The 11,355-nt window shown below is 35.1% G+C and overlaps 1 protein-coding gene across 1 annotated transcript; it reads left to right on the top strand.

Annotated features, from left to right (window-relative positions):
- LOC109229773 (high mobility group protein B1-like) lies at positions 1,248-3,266 on the top strand. The gene is made up of 2 exons (XM_019395327.1): positions 1,248-1,610; positions 3,207-3,266. The coding sequence occupies exons 1-2, from the start codon at positions 1,248-1,250 to the stop codon at positions 3,264-3,266; spliced, it is 423 nt and encodes a 140-aa protein (XP_019250872.1).

Below are 11,355 nucleotides of genomic sequence, written 5' to 3' on the forward strand. Positions count from 1 at the left end.
TTAATATTAGGACCTATGTGATATTTGTAAGTCTTGTATGCCTAATGTTTTAATTTTGCCTGTTTATATTCATTAATGTAGCGGCTCTGATTTCCCTCTCTTTTCCCATCAGTTGCTTTCAACAAAGGAAAATCAATTATCACGACTGATCACTGACACCCTTTCCTTTCTTGTACTCAACCGTCAGAATCCCCTTTTAATCTATGAACCACTTCTTTCAATCCCCATTGTTCTCATCGCTCAAAAACCCTTCAATCTCTCTCCCAATAACTTATTCCATGGACAAACACTCCAAAAATTCCTCTGCCTCCACCAGGAAAGTACTCGTTCCAGAGGAAAGCCCTGTTCTCAGCCTCCTGAACAAGTAGACCTAGGGTCTGACAACTCAGAAGGTTTCGCCTCTTCTCAGGCAGAATTTTCAGATCACTCTCATCACTTAGGAGAAAAAGCCCTAGGAAAAAGGCCTTTGGAAGACCGTCCTGAATCTTTTACACCCAAGAAATCCAAAATAGATCTTTCAAGTTCCTTAGAATTTGACCTCAATTTCTGGGATACTCCAAACAGGGATTTCTTCGTTGCTTTGAAAGACAATCCAATCGCTCATGGCAGAGTAGTCAACCTTGATGACATGGAAGCTCTAAACTGTAAGCTAAAGAATTTGATTGTTTTCCAAAGATGGTCAAAATTCCTCTCTGTTCCCCTCCTAAAGTCTATGAACCCTTGGTAAGAATGTTTTATGCAAATCTTCATTCTAGCAATTCTGACAAGTTGGAATCCCTAGTCTTAAGTAAACGCATTGTTCTTGATTGTGCCATGTTCGACTCAATTTTTCAGTGTAAGTGCTCTGATTTTCCCATGCTTTTCAAAAACTCTTGGCCTGATGATTTTGAAATCTACTTTGATCAAGCGAAACGTTATATTGCTGGGTGTCCATCCAAATTCCTCTCTAACCAGTTATGTCCCAGTGATGTTAGCTTTGAAACTCGAGTTCTAGCCCACATTGTTGCAACTACTCTGCTTTCTCATACTATATCCTTCTTCACCTTCTCTCAATGAGATACCTTTCTTGTGACCAAACTCAAGGTTAAATTATCCTCTTGGGTCATAAACTTCATGATAGAAAGTGCTGATGATCCCACCAGTTTGCCCTCTAGTGTGGCTATCACTCACATCCTAGAAGCTCACAACATCTATAATTCCCCTTCATCTCTATTTCAAAATCCTACAATTCTTGGGCATTTGCTAGTATGGGATATGAGTGTGTAAAGGGCTCCCGGGTTAATAAACAAGAAGGTGAAGTCAAGCATGTTCAACCTGATCCCAAGACCAAAGCCTCTGTTTCCCATCACAGTGTAAGTGATCCTGATCTTGCTGAGAAACTGACTGCCATTGACAACAAGCTGACCATCATCAAAGGATCTCCTTGCTACCACTCAGTCTACTGTTGGGACATCCATGCAATCTCCAAGGAGACAGGATCTAATGTTTCAAAGATAAGAGTTGCAATTCTTAGACTGAAAGAAAACGCAGTAAAAGCATTCAAGGAAGTACACGACAGGATTGATGGGGTGACAATCTCAACCAATGCCAGCTTTGAACAATTGAAGGAGGCAATTTGCAACACTCTCACTTGCTTCTTGCATCGTTAGTGTGGAAGTTTCAAACAATTTTTTGTGTTTTGCTATTATGAACTGGATAACCAGTCGTTGGATGTTTTTTTGCTTTATTTTGCTATAACTCTGCATGCCTATCATGCCTATAAAATTTGCCCTAGTATCTATAATATGCGTGTTTATATCCCCTCTTTGCTGATGTCAAAAAAGGGGGAGAAAGGCTATACATATTTTGTAGGTACAAGGTTGGAGTCAACTGAACACTGTCGCACTCATTAAGGGGGAGTCACTCATTGAGGGGGAGTCGACTGTAGATCATTAAGGAGGAGTCGACTGCATGTCATCACACTCATTGAGGGGGAGTCGACTACAGGAAAGTCAACTGTTGTTTATATATATATATATATATATATATATATATATATATATTACTTTTTTCATCATCAAAAAGGGGGAGATTGTTAGTTATAATTTTCAAAGATGAAAAATAATATATTATAATTGATGTAGGATCACAAGGACTCAAGGAAATAAAGAAGCCGTACTAGTTAGAAATAGATCAAGCAACATGACTTAATGATCTGCGATGCAAAAAGGAAGATGCAGTATAAAGTCAATTGAAGATTGACGGAAGCAAAAGGAAAATAATCAATGATCAGCAATGAAGAAGTAGCGGAAATCTAGCAAGAGAAATCAATTAGAGATTGATGGAAGCTATTACTGGAAGGTCTCGAAATCGAAGGGAATCAACATCACGATAAATTAATGAACGCGAAAATCAAGGGATCCAGCAGATACGCCTAGAAGACGGAAAGTTCATCAAAGCCATTAATCAAGGAAGATCAACGGGAACATAACCTTATTCTTGGAAAGAATCAATCTAGGATTCCTTTCAAGGATCAACTCCCTTGGGTTTGCAATCTCTCAAGATTTGTGAAGACCTCATATATATATATATATATATATATATATATATATATATATATACACACACACATATGCTCCTGACGTAATATTATATTCTATATTCTTTGATCGAACCATCTACACTCTTTTTGTTCTACTCCAAACAAGCGTTGTAGTTTCATTAGATCTGTTGTGTAACTAGTGAGAGAAGAAAAAGAGATAAACACTGGTGAGGCATTGTATCAAGAAAATAATAGAGACATAGAGATTGAACTATTGGTGTAAAGCTACGCCATTCATTCTGTACTCAAGAAACATCAATCACTGAAAGAGCACACCCTTGAAACCCAAGGGAACTGGACTAGGATTCACATTGAATCCGAACCAGTATAAAAATTCTGGTGTCTTTAATTCCTGCATTTATTATTATTATAATGTTCTTATTTCAAGTCGACTAATTGATAAACTAGTCAACTACTTATAAAATTTATTAAAAATAAGCAATTCACCCCCTCTTGTACCTTCAGGAAGCTCCTCAATCGACATTTCTTTCGGGAACTTTAAACATAAATTATTTGTATCCCACCCAGCTTCAATTAGTTGTTGTAATAGATCAGGAAATGTATGCTTCAATTCTACAAAACCTATGTTTCATATCGGACTTACTAGTGCTCGACAAATATGTAGGGTGAAGAAGAAGAGGAGGAGGAAGATGATGAAGATGAGGAAGACGAGGATGATGATTGAAGATACGTGCTTCAAACACTTCAATTTTTGTACTTATTGCCATCTGACAAGGGTTGAGTGACCATATGTGTTTTTGCTGTATTTTCTTACAACTAGTTTGGGTCACGCGGTTTGCCAAAACTCAACCGTATGTGGCATCATTCTTGTTTACATAACTCGAGTGAACTTGTATATGTATATAATGATACGTAATATATATATATATATATGGCATATCTTTTATTTGATTCAGTTCTTTGTTGATTCTTCTGAAAATTGTATTTTCTAACAACACTATCTGATACGTAGTACGCGCAGATTTATCTGCACTCTAGAGCTAAGAAATAATTGCGACATAGATATTTGTGTTGAATTTGACAAGATTAATGTGAACTAATGTGAACATTTGAAAGCCTCATATTAGGAGGAAATTGGTAGATGTATTTTTTCATGCATTTACGTACATTGCATGATCACACTTAATATGATGTCATGCATGACATTATTAAGGCCATTTCCCTTCTATAAATAGTAAGGGTTTTGTTCATTTGTAAATATCTCTCACTTGCCTTCTTATCTCCTATGGCATTTTAATCTTCTCTCTCTTTTGTAGTATTTCACTAGTATTTTTGGCGTGAAATAAAGTTTGAGTTGATTGTGTCCGAAGACTAGGCAAAAACCAAATTTTGCCGAACCTCGTAAACTTTTGGTTTTCTTTTTATTATTATCTCACTTACTATTTATTAGCTACCTTTAGATATAGTAGTTGTAATTTAATCACTCTCTATATATTTTGCTTCCGTAACAATTTGTATCCGAGTCAAGGTTCAATCTGAGTATGCTTTGTGGTTGCAGCATAGTCTGAACTTCCACATCCAAAAAGAATTACTTTGGTGTTCCGTACTGTCAGCAAATAAATAGTATCTGTAGCAAAAATGGGAGATAATAAAAATGAAGAGTCCACATCGGGTGTCAGTAATACGTCGTTGGCATCTTCACTTATGACAAGATTTATGTTAAATGCGAAATTTGCAGTTGAAATTTTTGACGGGTCAAGACATTTCTGGATGTGGCAAGCTGAGGTTCTTGATGTCCTTTTCAAAAAGGGCTAGATATTACCATATAAGAAAAAAAAAACAGACAATATCGGAGAAGAAGATTGGAAGATTATCAACCGCGTTGCTTGTGGTACCATTCGATCTTACCTCGCAAGAGAACAGAAGTATCCATACACAAAAGAAACTTCTGCAAGTGAATTGTGGAATGCATTGGAGGATAAATTCTTGAAGAAAAATAGTCAAAATAAACTTTACATGAAAAAAAGACGGTTACGCTTCACATATGTTCCTGATACTGCAATGAATGATCATATCACCATCTTTAATAAGTTGGCGACATATTTGCAGAATATGGATATGACTTTTAGTGATGGAGATATGACCTTAATGTTATTAAGTTCACTTCCCGTTGAGTACGAGCACCTCGAAACAACTCTACTTCATAGGAATGATGAAGTATCTTTCAAAGAAGTTTGTTCTGCCTTGTACAGCTATGAACAAAGAAAGAGAGAAAAACAAAAGAGTGGGGAAGAAGAAGCACTGGTCGTGAGAGGTCGTTCTTAAAACCATATGAGAACGAAGAAAGGAAGATCAAAGTCAAGATCTAGACCCAGCAAAGCTGAATGCACCTTTTGTCGAGAAAAGGAGCACTGGAAGAAAGACTGTCCAAAGTTGAAAAACAAGGCCAAACCTACCAATGGGAAGGCTGCCATGTATTCAAATGTAGCTAATTGTGACGACTCTAATTTCTTAGTAGTTACAACTGAGCCATTCAAACCATGTGACATATGGTTGATGGATTCAGCTTGTAGCTATAATATGTGTCCCAACCAGGATAGGTTCGTTGATTTTCAAGAAGGAGAATGTGTAGTTATTCACACCGCAAATAACAATCCTTTTACCACATATGTTATTGGTTCAATCCGACTAAGAAACCATGATGGATTGATCAGAACATTAAAAGATGTTTGATACATATGGGAATTGAAGAAAAATCTCATTTTTGTAAGAGCCCTAGAGTCAAAGGGGTTCAAAGTCGTTACAGAAAATAGGATAATGAGAATATGCTCTGGTGCAATAGTGGTGATGAAGGGAATTGGGCAAAATAATAACATGTACCACTATCACGGTAGTACGGTTATTAGGACAACAACAATGACATCCAGTGACGACAATGAGGCAAAAGCAACCAAGCTATGGGACATGCGCTTGGGACATGCTGGAGGAAAATTCTTGAAAATTTTATAAGATCAAGGATTGTTAAAACGAGTAATTACTTGAAATTTGGAGTTTTGCGAGCATTGTGTCAAGGGGAAACAGAAAAGGGTTAAATTTGGAACAACTATCCATAATACTAAAGGTATTTTGGATTAAGTTCAATCTGATGTTTGGTTGCTTCCAAAACACCTTCATTAGGTGGGAAACATTACTTTGTAACCTTTTGTTGATGAATTTTTCCAGCGAGTGTGGGTGTATACGATGAAAACCAAAGATGAGGTGTTGGGAATTTTTCTCATATGGAAGACAACGTGAGACTTAAACAAGCAGAAAGATAAAGTGTCTTCGCACAGACAACAGTAGAAAATACAAAAATGCTCTTTACAATAAGATTTGTGAAGATGATGGCATTTTGAAACATTTCACCGTGATAAATACACCACAACAGAATAGAGTGGCAGGACGTATGAACCGGACTTTGCTGGAGAAGGTTCGGTGTATGTTGTCCAATGCTGGCTTCAACAAAGAATTTTGAGCTGAGGCAATAACATATGCATGCCACCTCATTAATCGTCTACCATCAGCCGCTATTGGTGGCAAGACACCATTTGAAAATGGTATGAAAAACCTGCTGAAAATTATAGTTTTTTTACATGTATTTGGCTCAATTGCATACTATCATGTGAAAGAGTCAAAATTGGATCTGAGAGCAAAGAAAGCTATATTTATGGAGATTACTTCTGGAGTCAAAGGATACCGCTTATGGTTTTCAGAGACAAGAAAAATTATATTAAGCAGAGATGATACCTTTGATGAATTTGCCATAACATATAAGGTGACAGAGATGTCAAACAAACTGATGGTGCTTCAAAGCAGGTGGAGTTCGAGGGAAAATTAATTTTCCCAACACAGGAAGAAAACGAGGAAACAATAGAAGATTTTGCTATGGAAGAAGAGACAGTGGAGAGGGAGATTCCAACTCAGGAAACTCAACAACAACTTGAATTAATAGCAACCAACAAGCCAAAAAGAACAATAAAGAAACCCGTTCGTCTCATAGAGACGGTGGCTTGTGCAGCCTTAATTGTAGCTGATGGTATTCCAACCACTTATAAAGATGCAGTCCAAAATTCAGAAGAATATAAGTGGAGGATTTCCATGAATTAAGAAATGTAGCCCCTTCATCAGAATCACACATGGAACTTGGCCAATCTCCCGAAGGGCATTAAATTAATTGGGTGCAAATGGGTATTTGAAAAGAAAGAAGGATTTCCTAACCAAGAAGATATTTGCTACAAAGCAAGATTCGTGGCCAATAGATACGCTCAAAAGGAGGGAATTGATTATAATGAGGTGTTTTCTCCGGTCGTGAAACACTCCCCCATTAGAATTTTGCTAGCTTTGGTAGCATATTTGAATTTGGAACTAGTTCAATTAGATGTAAAAACTGCATTTTTACATGGAGATTTGGAAGAGGAAATCTTTATGACTCAGCCAGAAGGATTCAAAGTTGCTGGAAAAGAAAATATGATGTGTAAGCTTGAAAAATCGTAGTACGGATTGAAACAATCTTCTAGACAATGATACAAACGATTTGACAAGTTTATGTTGCGGCAGAAGTACAGAAGAAAGTACGATCATTGTGTGTATTTGCGCAAACTTGAATACTGAGCCTTCATATGTCTTCTCATATATGTTGATGATATGTTGATAGCTTCAAAAAGTTAAGAGGAAATTGAGAAGTTGAAGATTCAACTAAAAAAAGGAGTTTGAGATGAAGGATTTGGGTGAGGCGAAGAAAATTCTTGGCATGGAGATAAAAGGAGATAGACTTTCAAAGAAACTCTATCTATCTCAGAAAGAATACTTGAAGAGAGTAATAGATCAATTTGGAATGAATGAGAACACGAAGTCGGTTAGCATTTCGTTTGCTCCTCACTTTAAGCTTAGTGCTGCTATGTCACCGAAGAATGAAACGAGTATATGTCAAGGGTACCATATGCGAATGCCGTTGGTAGCTTGATGTATGCAGTGGTTTGCACAAGACCTAATATTTCACATGCTATCAGAGTTGTAAGCAGGTATATGCAAGATCCAGGAAAGGAGCATTGACAATCTGTAAAATAGATTCTACGGTATATTCGTAATACTGTAGATGTAGGATTATTTTTTAAGCAGGAAGATAGTCAGTATCTGGTTGGATATTGTGACTCGGATTATGCGGGTGGTTTGGACAAGCGTAGATCAACTACTGGTTATATTTTTACTTTTGCAAATGCACTAGTTAGTTGGAAATCTACTTTGCAGTCAATTGTTGCTTTGTCTACTACTGAGATTGGGTACATGGCAACTACAGAGGCTGTAAAGGAGGCAATTTGGCTTCAAGGGTTGCTTAGAGAGCTTGTATTGGTCAAGAAAGCATCACACTATTTTGTGATAGTCAAGGTGCTATACAATTAGCAAAGAACCAAGTTTATCATGCAAGGACGAAGCACATTGACGTTCAATATCACTTTATATGAGATATTATAGAAGAAGGTGGAGTCATGATGCAGAAAATTCGTACTACGGACAACTCTGCCGATATACTAACAAAAGTAGTGACTGCGATCAAGTTTCAACATTGTTTGGACTTGATCAACATTGTTGAACTTTGAAGTTGAAGACACAATTAAAATTTACCAGTGAGAGAAAATTGAAAAAGTGGAATCTTGCCAAAGTGGAGATTTGTTGAATTTCACAAGATTAAGGTGAACAAGTGTGAACATTTGGAAGTCTCCTTCTTGGAGAAAATTGGTAGATGCATTTTTTCATGCATTTACATTGCATGATCACATTTAATGTTATGTCATGCATGACATTATTAAGGCTATTTTCCTTCTATAAATAGCAAGAGTTCTGTTTATTTGTAAACATCTCTCACTTGCTATCTCCTAAGGCATTTGAATCTTCTTTCTCTCTTGTAGTATTTCACTTGTATTTTTGGAGTGAAATAAAGTTTGAGTTGATTGCGTCCGATGACTAGGCAAAAATCAAATTTTGCCGAACCTCATAAACTTTTGGTGTTCTTTTTATTATTTTCTCACTTAATATTTATTAGCTACCTTTAGATGTACTAGTTGTGATTTAAACACTCTCTATATATTCGGCTTCCTAAACAATTTGAATTGCCACATGTACAAGAATTTGAGGCTAACTCTGTTCTTCCAATTTTATAACTCATATTACCCAAATAGCAGCTTCTCTAATCGACCCTATTTACTGCATTGACTATGTCTCAATCACAAACTAGTTGGACCGCGTATAAAATTGACTCGCCCTTTTATAAATAAAATTTAAGTTAGTATTAGAATATTTTTCTTTATTATATTAATGATAAAAACTTACTCACGCCGGATATTTACATCCAACCAATAAGCAAATGACACATGCTACTTTATTTAACTACAATTATCAATACTTAACTATAGTTAACACATGATCTTAAATAATACTAATATTTAAATATTTAATATATTATATATAGTCTATGCTCTTTACGGTATCACTGGCCATTCTGAACTCTATTTTTTGACAGCACTATTTCTAGCATGAGATTTAAAATTATACAAAGTCATACCATCAAATCAATACAAGTTTTCCCCATTGAACACCATTTATTAATATGTATCAAATTTAACTTTGCAATAAAAAGTACAAATTACTATCATGATCTATGCCTCCTAAATCCGAGAGTGCAAGACTAATTGATCAACATACTAGTAACTAATTGAGCAACATACTCGTAAAAGAACGGGAACATTCATGGCTATTGCTCTTAATCTAACTCCCAATTACATATATTGTTACTTCGAAAGTATGCTTTACGCTCGAAGAAGATCAGAAATAATCAGTACTTCAAAATTTAGCCAAACACTTGAAGAAGATTAGGAATAAAAGAAAGAAGAACGAGGAAGTTGACGGCAACCCTATGTGTCTCGAAGTTATGTTAGTACAAGTTTTCCTCAAGTTATGTTACTACATATGACTTACTTCCTTTTCTAATTTTTATTTATTTATTTTAAATAAAACTTCTAATAGACCTTAGTTTGTCTTATATGATTAACTTAACTACATTGGGTGTAAATACTCGGCACGGATAAATTTTTACCTTATATTAATAGATAAAATATTTAAAATTAAAGATCCATATAGCTTACGCACAACGCCTCTAGGCTTACGCCTTAACCCGTATCAGGTAAAACGCCTCACTTCGTTCCTGCAACTTTAAAACATTAGAATCTAACATTTTGTCTGTAAGGCAAATCAAACTGAAAATTGTATGAGCGACGTTAAATTCAAGTCTAACGTTATCCATAAGGGTAATTAATTTTCTAAGGACTATATTCACATATACCTTTTAAATTTGAGACAAAATCCAAATAGTAGTCTAAAAAAGGAACATTTCAAGTTTTCACTAGGGGTGTTTATGGTTCGGTTAGGATTGGTTTTTCCCTTAAAAAAATCAAACTAAGTAAGTCGGTTTTTCAAATATTAGAACCAAACAAAACCAATTAAGTCGGTTTTTTCTCGATTCGGTTTATGTCGGTTTTTCGATTTTTTCGGTTATTTGTCGGTTTTTTCTTAAATATAAGACATACACTACCAAACACATATTCCGGAGACCACATTTTCAACGTAATACTATCAAATTGCCCTTTGCGAAATCTATTATTTACCAAGATATATTGATGATAATTGAATCAAATAGTGATGAATAATTTAAGGACTCAATTAAAAATATATTATTTTTAACACGAAATGGATTCTTACACTTAACAAAAGAAAACTACCAATCAAACTAGAATGTAAAGGTAAAGAACTATACTAAAAGTCCAAACTATTAACATTTACCATTAAATTTTTGAAACTTTATATAAAAATATACATATATATAGGTGTAATAATAAATTTAAAATAGCTACTCCTATAGTCGGTTTGGTTCGGTTTTTTTCTGATTAAAACCAAAATCAAACCAAATTTGATCGGTTTTTAAAATTCAAACCCAAAACCAAACCAAACCAAAAAGTATCGGGTTTTTTGGTCGGTTTGGTTTGGTTTTCGGTTTGGTTCGGTTTTTCGGGTTTTTATGAACACCCCTAGTTTTCACTTACAAAACTTCAATTGTATTTTTATGTCCAAACACAATTAAATTTAACTTTCTAATAAACTTTTTTCAGTTTTACTTCAGATACGCTTTTGTTGGAATATCAATTAATTCATGTCCAATCAATTAAAAACTTTCATCAAATCACTATTTATCCGATTTGCTAACATTGCCTCAAAGAATATTTTTCAAAATATTTGTCTCTATAACCAAATATCGTAAAACATATTCTGACAAAATATTTTTCAACTTTTGTAATGTTTGGACAATCTTTTCCAAAACTTTTTTGATTTAAAAATTGTGCAAAACAAACTTTTTTCTTTTGTGCTAGTGTATTACTCCTCTAGCTCGAAGTACAACCGGCCTCGCTACATTTTAGTGACAAATGTAATATTTGGTAATCTCTCAACATTCTTTGCCATTTTTTCTTAAAACTCAAAAAATGCATTTTTCTCTACCCGGAACCAAAATGTTGTTATTTTGGACTCAAAAAACACAAATAAGTGTAAAAAAAAAAAGGTGACCATAATATATATAACGCCAGAAAACCTGGCGCTATATAGTAACGGTAACTGCACCGTTAATATATAGCGCCAGGTTTTCTGGCGTTATATACTGACACAGTGATATAGCGCCAGAAAACCTGGCGTTATACCCCTTAATAAAAAAACCCTCCATCTTCTTCACC

The sequence above is a fragment of the Nicotiana attenuata genome, chromosome 7 (genome assembly GCF_001879085.1).
Source record: "Nicotiana attenuata strain UT chromosome 7, NIATTr2, whole genome shotgun sequence".
NCBI classification, from domain to species: Eukaryota; Viridiplantae; Streptophyta; class Magnoliopsida; order Solanales; family Solanaceae; genus Nicotiana; species Nicotiana attenuata.

Coding starts and splice junctions, on each gene's coding strand:
- LOC109229773 (XM_019395327.1), top strand. CDS start 1,248: ATGGGATATGAGTGTGTAAAGGGCTCCCGGGTTAATAAACAAGAAGGT. Junction 1,611..3,206: donor GCTTTGAACAATTGAAGGAG/GCAATTTGCAAC, acceptor ACAAATATGTAG/GGTGAAGAAGAAGAGGAGGA.